At 44.6% G+C, this 19992-nt stretch overlaps 1 protein-coding gene across 7 annotated transcripts; it reads right to left on the bottom strand.

The window, feature by feature from the left end:
* Positions 1 to 379: 379 nt before the first annotated feature.
* On the bottom strand, positions 380 to 19398 carry clcn1b (chloride channel, voltage-sensitive 1b). 7 transcript variants are annotated; one of them, XR_013453724.1, is made up of 23 exons: positions 18807 to 18969; positions 11044 to 11263; positions 10691 to 10822; positions 10467 to 10595; positions 10188 to 10321; positions 9686 to 9763; positions 7944 to 8022; positions 6940 to 7065; positions 6237 to 6321; positions 5974 to 6075; positions 5384 to 5468; positions 4846 to 5001; positions 4666 to 4735; positions 4479 to 4589; positions 4049 to 4262; positions 3815 to 3948; positions 3360 to 3541; positions 3210 to 3291; positions 3031 to 3113; positions 2757 to 2801; positions 2494 to 2635; positions 1643 to 1729; positions 380 to 1395 (listed from the first exon to the last, which is right to left on the bottom strand). XR_013453724.1 is itself a non-coding variant. In XM_040165688.2 (23 exons), exons 1-23 carry the CDS (start codon positions 18855 to 18857, stop codon positions 964 to 966), a joined length of 2925 nt encoding a protein of 974 aa, XP_040021622.2. In that variant the 5' UTR covers positions 18858 to 19398; the 3' UTR covers positions 380 to 963. The 7 variants fall into 7 exon arrangements, 4 of the variants coding, with proteins under 4 accessions (XP_040021622.2, XP_040021623.2, XP_040021620.2 ...); XR_013453723.1 differs by lacking the exon at positions 18807 to 18969 and adding an exon at positions 15200 to 15460; XM_040165688.2 differs by having other exon boundaries at positions 2531 to 2635; positions 3210 to 3294; positions 18807 to 19398.
* Positions 19399 to 19992: the final 594 nt, after the last annotated feature.

Below are 19992 nucleotides of genomic sequence, written 5' to 3'. Positions count from 1 at the left end.
TTCCAAACAGATTACTTTTCAGTTCTTATTGGGGATTTTATGGCAGGAAAATACTAACGACTCATCCTCTGAGACAGGCCTCCTCTGTGGGGCCAACGGCTTCTTCATTACAGCTCGCATAGAAATCAGAGAGTGAAACACACTGTTCACGTTCACAGCACAAATACCTGTTCGCTCCCTTTTCACACAAGAATGGTAAAGAGTTTGTCTGTTGTTCGGTGCAAAGAGTCAGAGGGGCCAGTTTCCAATTTTTAGCTGGAGACCCGTGTTAGCTTGTTAACACGGTAAACTAGAACAGTTACACCTGCATAACAACCATCTGAATTTAGCATTTAGCTAAAATCCTTAGCGCTCAAAGAACAAATATGATTACCGTCACTGTTTTTCTACTAATGGACATTTTTATTAATGTACATGATTAAAATAAGTTAGTAGACAACTTTAACATTTATTATCTTTGAAAATTACAGATTCATAATAATTATTTGAAAATGTACCATTAATATTATAGAAATGTAAGTTATAATTTAAATTTCAGTAACTTTAAAAGTCTTTGACCTCTTGGTCAAATTAATTAAGTATTTATCAATATATAAATGATCATACAATTCATTGCTGTCAGATAATGTTTGATTAAAGGCTCTGAATGAAATGAACAGACACTGAGATATGACAGAGCTACATTCTACATTTCCAAAATATGGATTGACATTCGTGGTATACGTGTGACTAAACAAGTTTGTCCGTCCGCACTTCAAAACAACCAGGGCGGCCCCAGAGACTTTGAAAGGGAAATCATAGGAGTAGAAAAAGAATCCTGGACTACAGGTTGTAGGAGGGTTACGTGCATTAGCTCGTCCGGCTCTCTGCGAGCTGAATGTCTGAGTGTCCGTCCGACTCCTCCACCCAGACAGAAGCTCCGTCTCTGGGGGTGAAATGAGAGTACTCTCTCTTAAACACAGTCTATAAGGGCTCATCTGACTCCTCGCTCTCCCTGTCCACCTGCGGGGAGGAGAGTGTGAGGACGGGGCTGGGTGGCGACACAGGGGGGGCGGGAGGTGGAGGCGGGGCGGGGGAGGAGGTAGACGGGGACGCCGGCTCCTGTGAAACACCGTCAGCTTCTCCACTGCTGGGGGAGGAGAGAGCCGCGTCACCCCCGGGAGCTCCCTTTGAAGACGACGCCTTTCCCCTGGAATCCTCCTTGGACTCCATCCGCACCAGCTCCCCCTCCACCCTGCTGCCCTCCCCCCACAGGTCTTTGTCCCGTGTGGGGGAGGAAGGGGTGGATGAGGGAGGTTGGTGCTTCTTGGTTTTCCGGCTGGTGCCTCTGAAGCTGGCCAGAGGGGGACGAAGCCTCACCCCGCTGCGGGTGGAGCCCTCTATAGCTTTCTGCAGCTGTTAGAGATTCAAAAAGAAACATCTGTTGAAGGAATCACTAAAGCAAACATCAGGGGAGATGAGTTCAAAGGGGTTAATGGAATAACCGCGTGAATCGGAGCGTGATGCACCCTGTGACCAAAACAAGCTGCCCACAACATGAGATCATCGCAGCTCGCCGCCATGCTGCATCGCGGGATGAAACCAAGCGGGGCGACAAAGACACGCACATGAAGGAAAATAAAGGAAAGAAATAGGACTTTACCTCTTTCAGTGCTACGACGCCCACCAGCTTTCCAATACTAGTGACATAGGCATGACTGAGACCCAGCAGAGAGAACAGAGTGTGGGTCTGAGTAGTGAGGAAGAGGAGGACATGATCCAGTCAGTGTCAAATGGTTTGCAGTGCGACTGTGTTCTACTTGCTTGGCCAAACTGTTCCTTGGAAACAATTTGTTCCGACTGTATTTATTTGTTATATTATGTTTTACAAACATAGGAAGCAATGTTTAAGCGGATGCTGATGTTGCCTTGCATGATCCTGGTGTTTTCAACACAGTGAGGCATACAGTTTAATAAACAACGGTATCGGATTGGTACTCGGTATCAGCGATACTAAAGCCCAGGTATCTGTATCGGGAGGGGAAACCACCGTTTGTTATCTCTGAGCTCAGTTTAAGGAGACTTTGAAAGCTTTTTCAGAGCCACAGGGGACGTTATACAACTGTTTTCATAGACTGAAATTGACACATTTGGTAGAGATCCACTTTGAACGTCAACAGAATAGTACAAACCCCAAAAAGGCGGTATTAAAAATGTTTGATAATTAAAAACAACTGGTATTAAAGGGCAATTGAACATGTTATTTTGCCAATAGTTTGCCATTTTGGGAGAACATTTCATTTTTGGTTAAGAGAAACAGCTGGCATGACTATTTCCAAAGGTACAAAAGTCCAAACACGGCATAAATTTAAACTCACACACAAAATTTATTTGTGGTTGCTTAAACTAATGTAAAAATATACAAACAGGGTATTTCCCAAAATGGCAAACTACTTATTTAACTGTGACATGTGATATGTAATTGCATCATCATTTTCTTGAAATGATATTTACATGTGAAAACATGTCACCCAGGTCTTGCTGTGGTCACCTTGTGCAGAGAAGTCCTTTCCACCAGCTGAAACGGGGAGGGGTCGATGCGTATCTGCTCCATATCAATGGGTTTATCCAGCTCCTCCTCTTCCCAGGCTTTGATCTGCATCAGCGAATCACAAGAGAGATGGACTAAGAGCGTACAGAGTTTCAAATGATTGATTTGTATACTTTGGCCGTCTCGTTGTTGACTGTGTGCACGGTGGATCAATGAGGCGCAGTACCTCCTCTGGGGACATGGTGTCGGTCAGCGGAGGCGGCGTGGCCTCCTGAGCAGAGGGCGGGGAAAGAAAGAGGGAGGCACGGATTGATGAGCAGTCAGTTTGAAAAGCTATCACCCACCGCACGACATGTCAAGCCTTTCCCGGGTGCATCATGTCTTTCCCTTCCCGTCACGTTAGCCAGGTTGGCTCCAGGTGTGTGACTGATAATCCCTTCTGAGCTTTCGATGCCCACTCAAGCGCTCGAAAAATAACGAGTGCGTGAGGTTGATCTTACCTGAGCCTCAGTCTGGCCCGACAGAGATGTGGTGGAGAAGAGTCTCTGCAGGGTCAACCTGACAGATGGGAGCTTGCGCTTGTCTGAAGATATGGTACATGAACACAAGTCAGACCAGAGAGGAAGTGACATTTCAGGGGGCGGACTGGTTTTCATGAGCAGTGGAACTGCAATGTCACCTGAACCCCTGTGGTTGGTTGAGGGCTCCTGGGGTCCGGGAGATGGGATCGGCCCGTTAGATTCTTCCTGTACTGGCGCGGTCTGCTGAAACAACATGGTTTTTTTTTTAGAGCTAATGTACTAAAGTTAATTTAGGTAGTTTTCCCCACCTTGTCTGCACTCTCGTCTCCGCCGTCCTCGTCTACAAAGGCGAAGGACTCCCAGCTGACTTTGGAGCCCTGGCCCGGTGAGCTCGGACCCCTTTCGTAGACTCGCCTCTCGGGTGAGAGCCACCAGTCAAAGACGGCTTGAAGCTCCGTCCTCTCGATGGAGCCCAGGAGAATCATGGATTCTGCAGTGAAAAGTGTTAACGGAGTAGTTTAGTTTGCCATGAAGACTGACAAAAGGGAAACAGTTTGAAGACTTAAATCGAGAGTGTCAATAATGCATCGCAGATATCTACTATGCTAAATATTGTTGTTGAGCTACAGCCAATTAAAAAGCAAGATATGGGTGTATATGTAAAATGTGGTATCAATTGAATATGTACATTTCCCAAAATATCAAACTATTTCTTTCACACTAAGCTTGAATAGGCCCAGTATGAAGTAAACAATCGCCCTACCTTTGGAGTCCACTAGGGGGATGGTTTTCAGGCTTGCGGTCTCTAGCAGATGGTTCAGTTCCCGATAGGTGGATTGAGAAGACAGGAACTTAACCTTGCGCACCATGATGTCCTCCACAAAGATGTTATACTTGCTGGGGACGCAGAGACACTACAATGAATACGGTCTGTCCTACAATGATAGCTGCATGGACAACGGACAACAGTGATATTTTCTCACAGTTTTAGCTTTACCTGATGTGCCCGAGGGCCAGTTCAGGTAGGTAAGGCAGCTTCTTCACCTGGATGATGGAGTCGTAGAGAGAAGGCTGCAGACCCTGGGCCACCATGTTCGCTAGGATGACAGCCACCATCATCGGCAGGATGTGCGAGATCTGACCGGTCAGCTCAAAGCAGATTACCGCAGTGGAAACCGTGTGCGTGACGGCTCCCGTCATTGCCGCCGCGCCTGGGAACGAGCAGAGGATAGGATACTCGATGGAGTCATTCTCCCATCTGACCACGTCGGCCTTGAAATGCCCTTCAATTCAAATTCAAGAATTTCGTTGACTTGAAAAGGTTTAAGTCAGTAGATCATTGAACGTCCTCAAACCCTAGTATTCTTTAAGTCTCTTCTATGAGTCCTATGGCACCCTGAGCACAGCGCTAAGGTTAATAGACTGACCAATGACGGCGTATCCCCCCGGCAGGATGCGGTAGACTATCCCATCAAACAGGATCCCATTTGGGAAAAGAGTGGCCATGATCTCCCCCACGAGGCGGCCGAAAGCAGCTCCTTGAGGAGATAGATAAGACAAATTGAAGCAAAGCTCAGCAGGAGACACTGCGCTCGCAATGGAAAATCCCATTACCTAGTATGAACACTGGCATAAAGGCACCAGATGGGATGGGCATTGTGGTGGAAAGTGCTGACATCCAGAACTGCAACACAAAAAGCGGCTCAGGGAAGGATTGCACCAGTCCGTTAAGTCTCACATGCATATGTTTTCAATGCGACACAAGTCCTGTACACAGCAAGAGATGAGCGATACCTTCATGACGCAGAAGAGTAGAAGGATGACAAAAACGCTGACATGAGGATGAAGCCATGCAGAGGAGCGACCCAGGCCGGGCGGAGCAGATAATCCTGAGATTTTGGTCCAGGTGAAATTATCAAAGAGGGAGTTGATACACTCTCTGGGCATCAGCTGCACAAACAGAAAATACGGGTACAAAACGTTATCAAAACAGAACAAAAAAAGGCGTTTAAATTCTTCATCAAGCATGACAAAGTGCATACCAATACAACATGTTATATATCTTGTTGATTTAGTCAATCATGGATTGCAAGAATGAGATGAGAGATTGGAATTATGTTTAATATGGACTGATTTTGGTAAGAAAGCATTTTTAGAACTGTGTTTTTAAAAATCACACCATTACGGTCTTCCTTTGCTTCCATCTACAGCAAAACATAAGAACACCACAAGATCGAGACGCCGTTGAACATCTTCTTCAAAATCAAATTCTAAATACTAATGAACACACATCAAAAAGATGTCAGAGAGCGTGAGATCGAGTCAGTCTGACCTCCCCAGCCATGAACTGCCCAAATCCTGGTGGAAACGTCAAGGTGGCGATGATCAGCGTCACTGCACCTGGATAGATCAATCGGCTGGGCGCGTACGCACAAGTACACACACACACGCACACGGTCATTAACAGAAACAATACTTAGACAAAGAAAACATGGCAAAATAAGTGATGCACGCAACCGAAATAACTACGTAACTGTGATACCACCGCTGATTTCATGGCTCTGCTGGCGCTGCTGCTCGCCTCTTTCTAATGGTGGAGATTAACGTCCCCTGACTGTTTGAGTCTCAGAGGAGAAGTGAACCTCCACATTGAGTGAATAACTGGCTGAAAGGCTGTAAATGCTTTTCTGCTGTTCTAGCCAGTGTTGTGAGACTGATGAGTTCGGAGAAAGCTGAGATACATTAAGAAGAATTGGATTTTAATGCGCGAATGGTTTGACTTCCCGGGAAGACGGCCCTAATTTTGTGTGTGTGTGTGTGTGTGTGTGTGTGTGTGTGTGTGTGTGTGTGTGTGTGTGTGTGTGTGTGTGTGTGTGTATGTGTGTGTGTGTGTGTGTGTGTGTGTGTGTGTCGGGATCTCACTGTTTGGTCAGGAAGCGTGTGAGTGCCGTCGGCCTCCTCATGAAGAGAACCACCTGTCTGTTCAGATAGACGAAGAACGCTCCCAGGAAGCCACAAGAGATCCTAAAAACAGGAGAGAAAAGTGTTGCTCCCCCTGCACAACAACCACGTACGCGCACAGCGTGTATTTGGGCCAATACATGATTATTTCTATATTTATTTTAAAAGCGGGGAGGCACGGTATCATTTCCCCGATACGACAGCATACAGACATTTGTATTCACCCTATTATTGCAAATGCAGGCAGCTCCTGCAGGTCGAAGGGGAAATCCATCCGGAAGTTAGTTTTGAAGAGAGCTGTGATTGTGACTGAGAGAAAAATAAATGTAACAAAAGAGAAAAATGAAAATGAAAATGTGTGATCTCAATCCCTCACTTCAGTGCTTATTTATCAGTTTCATTTATCAGCACAAAATTAAATCAAAGGAAGGACACACAACAATAATGGACTATGGCTTTCAGGAGGAGGAACAAATGCTTTTAGGAATAATACATTCATAATGTGCAACAGAGGATGTTTAGGACATTAAATCTGCTTAATTCATGAAGTTTGGGAGCAGCGGATAAAAGTTGTGTGTTCACTATTTAATTTAATATCGAAAAGATTTCTTCAGTCCATATGCATGATCTTTATGAAACTAAACATTTGCAAAATGTTCATTTAAACTCTAAAAAGACGACACATGACGAGTGACCTTGGCTTTAACGTTTAAAGACCAGATGATGTCTAATTGACCGAGGGTTGTGGTTTAGTTTGGGTGTAGTTGAAATAGTCTCATTACGTGAAAGAAGTAAGCAATAACTTTAAACATTTCTGGTGTTTCTACAGAAGCAAATATTAATATACTTTCCATATAATGGTCAGCAGTCTTTTAAAGCAGTGTGTGGATGCCAAGTGTGTGTTTGTGTGTGCGCTCTGCTTCTTACCGGCATCCTTGTTCCAAACAGAGAGCACCCTGAATATGAAGGCGCTGAACGTGGCGGCAAAATATCCCCGCCAGTAATTCCTCACCGCAAAGTAGGTAGACGTGACCTCAATACTGAACAACACCCCTGGTGGAGGTGAGCAGCGAGAAAGAGGGACGGGAGGGCGGACACAGGGAGGAGGGAATAAATGAGGACAGGGAAATGAGGATGGATAGCGTGGGAGACGAGGAAAGGGGGAGACAGAGAGAGGGAGAGGGAGACAGAAATGAGTTAAATGAGCAAAATGAGTCCAAAAACACTTGAGGCTGAGGGTGTTATTATACACAACAGGAGGAGTGAGTACACACTGTAACAGAACCAAACACACACACAGACACATAACCAGGTATAATCCACATGTAAAGCCATAAAAATATACATCATAAACTTTATTGTAAAAAGAAAACAGATTAACAGACGAAAACAAGCATTCAAAGACATTCAAAGATAACCCGAACAAAAGGTCCATGATATTTTTTACGTTGATTAAATGTTGATCTTTTTCGACATACCGACTACAACCGTCTTATTATAGAAAAAAACACACCTGTTAGAATGCAAGCTAGTCAGACTACAGTCGGTTATTCTTCTGTGATTTTAAACAAAAGAGATTTTCAGGAGAAGTCACATTTCTCTCTTTTCAGAGCTAGGTGGATAAATAGGCTGGGCCTATATATACATACATACATACATACACATATATATATATTAAACTAATTTAGTAATATTAATGTTATTGTCTTAGAACAAGCAGCTGTTTAAATTCTTTTTTGAAATACAGACTCAAATAAACTACATTTCAAATTAAATAAATGTAACAAGTAAACAAGTTTTGATTCTGGCTTGTTGTTGGACGCCTCGGGCCACAGACTTGTTTCAGCTTGTTTTAAAAAGCACATTCTCAATACAGTATCCAGTACAAGGGGGTGTTTGTTGTAGGAGGCAGTGTGCAAGTTGTACAGTACCTCCAAGCGGAGTGCCGAAACAGCATCCCACCCCCACGGCACAGCCAACAGTCAGAATGTCTGTGTAACCATAAGGGTTCTACTGACACACAAAACAGAGAGGGAAAGGGCACAAAACAAGAGGGAAATAAAGAGTTCAGAGGGACAATGAGCGATGAAAAGCACGAGATGATGAAGGGGAACAAGAGCGTACGCAGAAAGGCGGGAGGGTGAGATGGAAATGGAGGGAATGAAAGATCAAGGTTGAGCGGAGGGGGGACGGGGGGAGAATGGACAGAAAGAGAGCAAGATGGAATAACGTGAATAAATTAAACAATAAAAGAAAAGTGATGAATACAAAGAGAAACAGCACATCAAGGAAACGTAAAGGAGAAATGCCAACAAGAAAAATCAAGACTTAGAGAAAGCAATTAGGTCACTTGGAAATAAACAAACTGGTCCCATGGTTCATCGAGCAATATCCCTGCAACTGATTGTACACCAAACATTTATATTAGCTGATCCTAAATGATTTATGATGTTCCGTGTAACATTCATTTCACTGAATATTTTACCCAAAAGGGGGTGAAATGCAGAGAAGGCCACACAGCAGAAATACATACAATCAAGGGTCATAATATGTGGCTGCAAACCTGTCTGCAATAAATACAAATTTTGAATAAATTCCCTTAGAATTAATCTGGATGTCAGACACTGGGGACAGTATTAATTAAATAAGGTGATTTCCCAAAACGTTGAACTCATTCCAGGTTGACATTATTGTAGAAACGTTTGAATACCCATCCAGCTTTATTCATCACTTGATAATGAAGGCCACTGGTCACAGGACAGAGACAACTTCCCCGTCCGTGGTGCTGATGTTGTCTCGGCAGGACAAAACGGACAGTTCCTGATTAAGTCACTGTGGGGGGAAGGGGAGGAGGAGGGGGGGAGAGTGTGGGGGGGGGGACTTGCCTCCCACAGGGGCAGCGAAACAGGTGGCCACTCCCACGGCACACGCACACACCAACAGGTCCTGGTTATGGGTGCCCTTCTGGGGTTAAGGGTCACAGACGTGCAGGGGGATGAATGAGAAAGCGGGGTCGGGGAGGGTGTGGGGGGGGGGGTGAAGAGACAGGGATATGTGAGGTCGCTGTTAATACACATGCCAAACATTACCATCACACTATTAATACAGTGAGACGCAAACACAGACGAGCTGCGGGGGGGGGGGCAAAACACAGACACAAGAAAGACAGGGGGAGGGAGGGGGAGAGAGAGAGGCGAGAGGGCAACAGTCACAAGGTTCCCACTTTCAATACTGCAGGGACAAAAGAGAACCTTGTTTGTATGAAAAAATAAGGTGTTATTTATGAAATAAATAAGGTGAACAGAAGGACTATGTGCTATGAGATATCCAATCACCTTGAAAACTGAGTCTGCAGCAACGACAGAGGCAGGGATTTGTACAAACTTCACAAGTCCAACCTCTCATCTCTACTCTGTGAGGCTTTACAAAAGGCACATTGTTGCTTTGAACTGAATTTTAACATTCTCTCAACCAAAGGACAGACTTCCTCCAAGCTTCAGCCTGGTCAGTCACTGACTAAAAATCACAAACAAAGGGTTTTCTCAAATGTTAAAATTCACATTTTGCAGGCCAGTGGGAACCCTGTAATTACGCCAAAGAATGGCGTAATGACATGTAATGCATGATGAACAAAGAGGTGATGCGCTCGGTTTTGGTCCAGGCCTCGGCTTACCTCATAGACTCCGGAAAAGATGGAAATGAATTGACTCAGCACTGCGGCACAGATACTGGCGATGTGGACGAATGGACCCTGAGGGCGGGACGTAATGACACAAATGATTGACACGTGATGTTACATTCACTGACACAGACTGTTTTCTGTAAAAAAAAAAGAAAAAAAAGGGGGGGGAATATAAACTGGGATACGTTCTATCAGAACAGATAAATCACAGCATTACTGCAGAATCGGACAGTGTAACGGGGGGAACTAATGTGCTCCTTTGCTGGAAAATACATTTTCTTCAACCCCGGGAGAAGAGGAAGAGGGAGAGAGAGAGGGGGGGGGACATGACAGATTATCATTTTTTACACATCAAGTTTGGAGAAAGAGCAGATGGAGCAATGCAGAAAGAAAAAAAATAAATGAAGGGGGTTGATGATAAAGCTGCTGGATCAATGAAAGGTGACAAACAGAGAAAAAAGCCGGTTTAAGAAGGGGGGGTGGGGGGGTTTACCTCTTTGCCCACTGGCATCCCGCTGCCCAAGCCAGCGGTCAACCCGACAACTTTAGCTACGAAGGCTTTAAGGGTCAGATACTCCTTCAGCACAACACCTCTCAGGATGGTTTTCAGTTCAGGAATGCCCGAACCTGTAAAAACAACCGAAAAACAGGGAGAAGACTAAAGGATGGCGGCAGCGGCGGATAAAGAAAACGCCTCTCTACCCAACAACAAGAAAAGAGTGATAGGAAACAAACCACAATGCCAGAGGATGACAGGTGATGGAGAGCTTACCGATGGCCTGCGGGGAAACCAGGTGACAAAAGAGCGAGGCGAACATGACGAGGATCATGGGATAAGTAACCCAGGCCAAGTACTGGAGGAGCACGTTGCCTTTCAGCTCCCCGTGCATCCACTTATAGGCTGAAAGACAGAAAAACAACACATGCAAATCACAGACAAAGTCTCGGGTTGTTAAACGCAGGAGAGGATTCCTCTCTGTGACTGAGGCCGTGTACCTTGCAGGCTCTTGGCGCTGGCGTAGTCCATACTCCAGCTGACCAGAGCCATAGTGAGTCCCAGAAGAACCAGAAATATCCAGTCCTCCCCCATCTTGGTCACTATGTACCGACGCGCACGAGCAAAACAGTCTGGGACAGATGGATCAAATGAATGATTTACCTTGGGTCCTTTTGACTTAATTCAATTAATTACATTCATGTTGGAGCATGAAGTGCAACATGTTTACTATTACTACTATTTTGCTGATATCACATGAGGTGTCAGAGCCATGGCGACTACCTGCCTCTTTACAGAAAACCGTTTTCAAAGCATTTAAATGTTTGTCTGAACAGAGATTCCCGATGGTCACCTTGGCATTTGGAGTAGGGGCGAGGCTTCTTGCTGGACGAGGCTTGGCTGTGATACGACTCCAGGGACACGGGGTGCTGATGATGATGATGCCGTCGGCCGTGTCCCGTTCGGCCGCTGGAGTTGTTGCCCGCCTGTCTCCTCCATTGTCTCTCTGTCAGCAGACGGGCAGCTTCCCGCCTGGCAAAGTTTCCCAGCTGCTCCCTGTACTCACCGTACAGCTGAAACCAGGGTAGCGACACTTACCAACACTGTATTTTGCAAAAAGCACCAATAAATCACGTGGCTAGCGGGGGGGGGGGGGGGGGGGGTATAAGGGTTGCAGAGAAGCAAAAGAAGAGCGTGGAGAAGAAGAAATACCTCTGAAAAGTGAGACTTGGTAGAAGGATAAAACAAGATCCAGTGAGATAACGAGAAAGAGACGGGGAATGTGCGGCGTGTGTGTAACGGATACACACCAACCTAAATACCCTGGCAGACAGAAATAGACAAAACGGGCATAGGGGTCGGAAAAAAACCCTGGAGGCTGGAGGGGCTGGACAGGAGCCAGAGGGAGAGCCCCTGGACCAGAGGACATTCCACATCTTTCCCTACGTTCTACACCTACAACCCAACACACACACACACACACACAGGTTCAGTGTCAACACGACACCTTGTGACCGTGAGGTGTATTCCCATCAGAGCACATGGAGAGTTCATAGACCACACGCTGCTAAATGCTGCAGATCCAGGTGTAGCAACGATGTGGAAGTGAAACCCGTGGATCACGTGCATCCCACCGTGCAGCGAGGAGCTCGATCACAAGGAGGGACGGCTGCCGTACGTTACTGTCTCATGTTCACTCAGGAAGGGAGAGCTGGCACATCCAAGCAGGAGGCCCCGAACCAACGGCCGAGCTTAGCTTGTGGCCCGTGGCTGCGTCCCACAGTAAATAAAATAAAGGTGCAGCAGAAGTCTTCAATCTCATCTGACATATATTCACGTAACAGTGGGACACAGACGAGTTACTGCGTAACTTTGTTTGTGGAAATCTTCTGTATAAAAACTACTTCGAACAGGCAGTCCGAAATAAAAAATAAGTCACAAGAAGAGGATATAGTTGTTATGAATGAATACACCACATAGCTGGTGTTAAAGGCTGTTGGAAATGTGTGTTGTCCCTAAATTGTCAAATTATTTTAACTTCACTAAACACTGAAAACCACAAGCTATTCAGAACAAACAAAATGCTCAAAGCTCCTTCCTCGAGATAACAGTAGAAAAATGAATGAAAGCTAGTCTTTGTAATCATATATATTTCGGGTTATGCAAGGAACTGATTAATCTATACTTTCATAAATTCTACGTTTTGTGAGCCAGAAGATACGGTTTATTACTTTGAGCAAGATAACGATGCAGCAAATGTTTACATCACAGCAGTAAAGCTTTTAAAGACAGTTTAGGGTATTTTTTTGCGGGAGAGAACTCATTTTAATTTAAATGATTTGCAAATAAATTACAAAAAACTGTTTGGACAGAATGCTATTGGAGTAAACTATATAGATATAAAAAGTTAAACATTTATTATACTTTTACTGGTTAATCTTCTGGTAATATACATTTATTCCGCTCTAATGTGAAAGGTGCAGACAAACCATTAACACCATAACTTTGAAAATAGGATCAAATTAACACGTGTAAACAGATCTGGTGATAAAAGAGAAATGTCAGAAGAACACTGGTCTGTGTTATTAACTCGGTAAGAGAATAAGACTCCCTCCCACCTCCCCAGCAGATGAAGCCTTTGGTCTTCAGGTCTTTACCTGTTCCTCGTCAGTTGTCTTCAGCATGATGTGGTAGCAGCTGTGCTCCTGTCCTGTGCTACACTGCAGACTACCTCAGCGTCACCAGTCTACACATTAACACCAAAGCACTAATCCATCAACATCATCAAACAGGCCCTGGCCCCATGCACCTTCATAACCAGGGACGGGAACAACAGGAGTCTGTGTATCGCTCTCCGACGCCGTACATTTTACTTCCCATGGTGCAAAAACAAAAGCGTACCGCAGGTTTACAGTCACATTATGGCTCATAACTATACAAAGAGTAGCATTTCATGTGTTTGGTTTAGGCAATAACTGAACGTATTTGTCGTTGTTTTTATTCACATATATATATATATATATATATATATATATATATATATATATATATATATATATATATATTCCGTTTTCTAAAATTATTTTTGTATGTTCTTGCCATTGTATGCACTGTTTTTGTGAGTCAAATTCCAAAGGATTTACCTGCTTGACAGTTTTCAATCAAATCTTCAGTACTTATATCTGGCGAGAGAGGATAGCATTGTGTAATAAATATAATATTAAGTAAATATTAAGTAGCTAATGAACAACTGTGAGTAAAATGAAAATAATAAATGATAAATGTATTCAAAATGTTTACCATAACTGTTCAGTCATTTATGAAGTGTATTACTGGAGTACGTGTGTGTACACATATATACATATATACTGTATACACAAATATAAAGTCTAACATTTTACTGAAAATTAACAGCCAGTTATTGTAATAATCAATTAATCATTTGTCATAATATAAAGAAAACATGCCAAAGACTTTGTTCCTAAAATGTGAGCACTCGTGTTTTTATTTTGCACTGCTGGTTAGAAGACACAAGCCACTTGAAGCACGTTCACTTTGAATCTAACAATCAAACTGTGCTGCAGCCCTCATGTGTTGCCAATGAATTGCGAACAAGGCAATAAATCACAAAGAGGGATACAAAAAACACGCTGAAAGCGTGAGAGAGATATTTAAAGCTGTGATTCACTCATATCGCCTCCATCTCTCAACCTGGTGTTTACATTCATGACACCGCGTAACCTTGTGCATCCATTGGCATCAGTAACCAACATTTCCCACCACCCCCGCATATTTCCCCACATCGCCTCCCGCCGCTGCTCGACTAGTCGCTGTGCGATGACCTTCCAACAGTCCAACAGAGGACACATCACACTCTCTCTACTCCTCCAGTCACACTAATTCACTCTCAGCATGATTCCTTCTCCCCCCCTCTCATTATCCGTTTATTGTGCTGCACTGTAAGAGCCTAAGCTTTAATATTATTCTAACTGAAAGTCTGTGGGGAGGAAGACAACGGAGAAATTTAAACCCCTCCTCCGTTGGCTTTGTTAGGAACACAAAGCCACGGTGGGTTTATGCTTGTTGGGCTGTCGAGTGCGTTGAATATATTCATAGATCTGTCCGTGAGGCTATTGTAAAACACAAGTAATTCAGGAGGAACTTCAAGTGTAAACAAACACACAGACGGACACAGACGGACAGAGAGACAGAGACAGAGGGAGAGAGACGGGCTCATAGAAGGCCAGGTTGAAGGGCAGTGTGACATTGAGAGTTAATTAAAAAAAAGCACATTCCTTTGCCCCTGGTGAGAGAATACTGCATATTCATAAATACCTGTGTGTTAGAACGGGTCTGTGAGCATGCTAAGTTTATATGTGTGTGTTTATGAGTGAGCTACATTAATGTCTGGGTGTTTTGTTGTGTGTGCGTGTGTGTGTGTGTGTGTGTGTGTGTGTGTGTGTGTGTGTAGTGAGGCCTTACAGCAATTTAGCCCTGTTCCATAGCACAAGGTTAATGATAAAATCTGACCTCCTCACTGACAGATCAGGGGATTAACCCCCCCCACACACACACACTCTCCCTGCCTCCCCCACAACACACACTCACACTCCACAATCACATGTCTCCTCACACATACACTAATTAATAGGCACGATAACATTTTCACGGCTCCTCCAAACACCGTTCAAGCTGCCATGTTCTCATTGCAGCGTGGTGGTGAGGACAAAAGAGAAAACAAGCCAAAGGGAAAAATGTGTTATGAGCCCAGAGTTCACTTTCACTCCAAGTAATCCAGAAAAAAAAACACTTGGAGGAGCGCGGGGTCATTGTCACTCTGTAAGGCCAGTCTACATGCAATAATTAATCCCACAACAAGAAACTTGAAAGTCAATAGAACCATTAAGACACAGTACAAAAGTTTTTTTTTCTTCATCTCATCTACTTTATGAATGAGTTTTAAACTTTTAATTAAAAAACATGGCAAGAATCAAGATAGTGAACCTTACCAGAAAATGATCGACATTCAGAACGGTTTCAAAAGTATTGATTCGCTTCTTCATCTTTTCGGCCGCTCCTCCTGCAGGTTGCTGCTCACACTCTTGTGCCTCCTTAATATACCGCGAGTCCCTCGCTGGATATCTTTGTCCTACATCTGACATTTCCTGTCTTTTGCAGAGTGGCGGACACAGAGTGTACCTGCTAACCTGCCGTAGTACAGTATGGAGGCCAGTGATGGACAGGTATGGCCAGTGCAGCGCGCCCACACACACACACACACACACACACACACATTCAGAGAGCGCGGAGGAAGCCGTAGAGGTTAACAGGAACACTGGAGGCTTGACAATACGAGTTCAGCAGCTTTTAATTTAGAGGGGTATATTCCCAGTCAGGCAGATTCCTTCATAAACGATACCAGGCAGGAAGGACACAAGCTGAAGGTATGAAAAATAATACCTGCTGACTGACATTTAACATTATTAACAGTGAGTGGGACGGGCTGGGCAACGCTGCACCATAAGTACCCGTTAAAGATATTTAGGGGACCTACATGTTGTTGGCAGTGATTTAGTTTAATTTCTAAAAGTGGCACCTGCACGCGCTGCGTTTCTAGGTGATGCATGATGGGGTACATGCTCCACATGGTTACTAATGACCTGCGCAGGTACAAGACGGATGGATGGAAGCGCCTTTCAGTTTATTTGCAGACGGAAAGTAGAACAAACCTGAGAAATGTTCCAAAGCCGATTTAATTAATCCAGTTCTAAAACTTTTCTCCTTCTTGTAGCCTTGTTGTAAAATGAAGGGCCGCTCTGTTCCATTTAAGTGTCCCAGTAAGCGAGGCCTGTGAGCCAACATGCACAGCAGCAGGGCCCTGAAGACTGCACAACTAATTGGAACGCAGCCACCGTTGTTATTAATTACAGCTGGGCTTTCCCTGTCGTGACTAAATAAAAAGGTCCATTACACGGTCAGCACCTTATACTCCAATAATAAAAGTTCTTTTTTTTTTTAACATGACACTTGTCAAAACTTAATTTCAATACATCATACAAAAAGCCATTTTTAAACCCAATTGAATACATTTATATTAGCTAAATTAAAGACTTAATGTCATGTTCAATTGGTTTGTTAGAAACAGAGATTTAAGTGCCAGAAAATAACGATTCGGAGACACCACAACAAAGCAATTGCATCTTCTTGTGGATGTGGTTCTCAACAGTCCTAAATTCAAATACAATCTTGGTCTGATTGGAAATGTAGGGCTTAGCATCACCACAGCCTTGAGATGCATTCAGGGAATGAAGCCCTGGTTTATATTCAGTTTAGATGTTTAGTTTTTTGTTTCTCCAATCGCAATTATCTGGGAAAAAAAACAGACTTTCTCGTACTTTCTTGTACCTCCGACTTAACTGAACACGCTGCCCCCTGAAACTTTCCCTCTCAACCCCCCCGTATGCCCATCGACCCCCCCCCCCCCCCCCTCCACGGAGGTGAAACCTTACTCGTGGATAAATTTAGCAGCGGTGTGACCCACTGTTCATTCACCCACCGCTCCCTCTCTCACGCCGTTTGTCTCTCTCGGCCCGGATGGCGAGCTTTCCTCAAAGATCACAATCACGTGCCGACTCGTCTTCCAACTGCCGCTCGGACTACAAATAGTTTCATCATTCCGTTGGCGCCAGCGCTGTAATTGTAAAGACGCATCTGGTGACCGGGATATGAAATGTAATGTAATGTCATTGCAGTGTGGCAGGTGAACATTTTCCCATTTAGAAGCCTGTAACATTTCAGACTGGTGAGATCCATGTCACTGCTGCTGACATAACTTCATTTTAAGTGATGTCCTTTATTAATTTATCCTAAAGAGTACACACCAGAATACCTGTGATGACACACAGATATCTGTTCCCGCCATCCTGATGGCGCGTGTCCGGCACAAGTCAACGGAGGGTGCTTCCTCTTCGCTAAGGTCGAGGGGTCGACAACAGCTGTGTGCCTTGAAAGTAGTTGACACAACTTTACAAACCCAGCGAGCGATCGGTTGGTGCTCCGCGGGTCACCGGCAGCTCGGTTTGAGCCGGGCTAGAGTTTGTAATTCCCAGAATTCTAAAAATCAGTTGGACGCTTAATAAAATCTGTACCTCAGTACCAGGAATGAGGTTAAATGTTTGCTAACTAATAGGGAGGCAGTGCAAATTTGGTATACAAATTAAATGATTACTATTACCTGCACAACCTTCTCTTGGTCACAATCCAGTCCATTGTAAGCCTCATTAAGAGCTTTACTTCTACAATAATGAAAAGTATTTTTTGTTGAGGGAACCAGTGAGGTGCTGACAGGTTTGCCGCTTTTTATAGCACCTTTTGAGCTAAAGCGGTCATTTAAATGCAATTGTTTAGGTAAATTAATCTAAAACACCTGCAAAATGACCCACTTAAACGGCACACATACAAAGAACACTGAAAGCTCGTCACGGCTTCAGTAACCTCACAGCACCAGTATGCATCCCTATCTGAAAATATACTGAGGTGTATATCCTTTTGATCATCAATCAACACGTCTACACATAAAGTCCTCGTAGGCTCTAATTTCCCCTTTCATACCCGAGCAATGTGACTTTTCAGTGCGACATGAAGTCTGTACATAGTGTGATTAATTGTGATTTCTTATTAATAACTGACCCAATGGCCCCTGAATTAGAGGTTTGCTTTTGGCAATTGTTCATTGTCTCATAAGAGAAGTAAAAGAGGAGCGACAAATAAAAACACCCCCCCAGCTGCTCTAAACTCAGATGTATCGGTCTTTCTCTCGGCTTATATTCCACATTCAGCTCTGCAGAAATGTATCTTTGAAAACCACAGACAACAACGCAACGCTTCAAAACAATTGTCGAAAAGGATCTGATGCTGCGAGTCATTTATGTCAACAGATCAGATGCGATTGGATGAAAAAGAGTCAAGCATTTAAGCAGATGAACCGGAGGATTTAGTGACATGACTTCATCTGAACACGTACATCTAACCTGTCTGCTCAGGTTTCCTGTATACAAGTATTTATAACCAACCCATAAGGCTGCAGCTTGAAGCGGCACACAGACCGAAGGAGATAGACTGGTTCACATGGAGGAAAGGATATGATTTGAGCAATGCAACAAGAAAAAAAAAAAGATTATAATATTACAATGGCTTCTGTTTATCGCCTTCAGTGTTTCGTAGCGTGGGAGGAAAACAGGAGCAGAGACTGCTAATGGTTCTTTTGAGGTCTGCACAAATAACGCTGACGTTCATTTGCTCGAATCTTGTTGAAGAGGTAAAGAAGAATCGGGAGCGCTGAGAAGTATTGATTCAAGAGAAGCTCAAGCAACATAGAAGAGAAGCACGAAAGAAGAAACAGAGCACTGCATCAAGCGTGCTGACATAATAGAAAGATTTTAAAAAACAGTTCTTAAAAAAAGCGCATGGGGGAAATAATGAGATTGAGGACAATGGCTGGAAAATGTGGCAGGTGGAGAGGTGACGGAGAAGCAGGTGGAGGGGAATGCAACAGGTGGAAGACATTTCAAAAGACAAAAGACAAGCAGGCAGGTAGAAGATTTGGTGAAGACCTACCAGGGTCTGTTGGTATCTCAGCGCCTTTCTTTGCGACGCATCTGCAGCCATTGACACGCTGTCACTGATCCAAAAATAACCTCGCTGGACACCCCAGCATTTCCAATGGCTCGGGCAGCAACAACATACACACACACACACACACACACACACACACACACACACACACACACACACACACACTTTCTCGCTCTTATATACACATATATATTCTAATATGTACACACTTTATACCACGTCACAACAAACTCAAACATCTAAGGTTCTTCGCCTCCTGTGAACTCATTCGCAAAACAAACTCGTTTTGGAGTAAAAGTCAAAAGTCCAAAACAAAGAAAAGAAGCAGGTGACCTCCTTCCCCAGCGCGTTGTTCTCCTCCCCAGCTGATGATCCAGAGGAGCCATCCAGCCGATCCTCAGACAGAGATCAGAACAAAACCATCTGATGAGGCGGGACGGACGCTGCGCTGTCCTTTATTAGACGCCTAATAGACACACACACACACACACACACACAACTCGTTGCCAGCAGCGGCCGCTCTGCCAGACGGCCATTAGGGGTGTGCGTTTGTGTGTTTGTGCGTGTGTGTTGTGGATGGACTGTTCTCCCTTGGACAGGGGTGGTGAGGTTTGGAAGGGAAGGCAACCCCCCCCTCACTCCCTCCCCACAGGGCTGCCCCTGCAACGTGAGCATGAAAGTACAGACGAAACCCGTATGACACCTCACACCTAATGATGCAACCCCCCCCCACAGAACTCACATGCTAAAGCCATCCTCCATGGGGTGAAAATAAAATCACCCTGAATGTGCCCTCTCACTGTAAAATAAAACTCCCAAAATGTTTGTGTGAGCCACTGCGAAGTGGTCATGGTCGCCGTGTTGCTGAACCTCTCCAGCAGGTTGAGGGGAGCCGAGCGCAATTGGAAAGACTGTGTGGGCCACGCGGGAAGACCGCCACATCCCAGGGAGAAAGATCCAACTCGTCCTCTGGTTCCTCCGCTCAGGCCGGGGAGACGGGCGGCCATTATGCCAACCACAAAGTCACACCGACTCACACAGATCCCCCTTAACCCCGCCCCGCTTTGCGGTCCGCACGACAGCGCATGACAGCCTAATCTCACAGCTACACCGGAGGCCGGCGAGAAATGTGTTACTCAGGTCGCAGGAGTGTGTGTGTGTCAGAGGA

The sequence above is a fragment of the Gasterosteus aculeatus genome, chromosome 20, assembly GCF_964276395.1.
Source record: "Gasterosteus aculeatus chromosome 20, fGasAcu3.hap1.1, whole genome shotgun sequence".
In the NCBI taxonomy this organism is placed as follows: Eukaryota; Metazoa; Chordata; class Actinopteri; order Perciformes; family Gasterosteidae; genus Gasterosteus; species Gasterosteus aculeatus.
This window is presented reverse-complemented; position numbering and strand designations above follow the sequence as displayed.

Excerpts from the sequence above, each read along its gene's own strand:
- clcn1b (XM_040165686.2), bottom strand. The coding sequence starts at position 15,352 with ATGTCAGATGTAGGACAAAGATATCCAGCGAGGGACTCGCGGTATATT. Across the intron at positions 6,076-6,236 it reads CCTGCATTTGCAATAATAGG|GATCTCTTGTGGCTTCCTGG; the intron begins GTGAATACAAAT and ends TCCTGTTTTTAG. Across the intron at positions 3,114-3,209 it reads AACCAACCACAGGGGTTCAG|ACAAGCGCAAGCTCCCATCT; the intron begins GTGACATTGCAG and ends CCATATCTTCAG.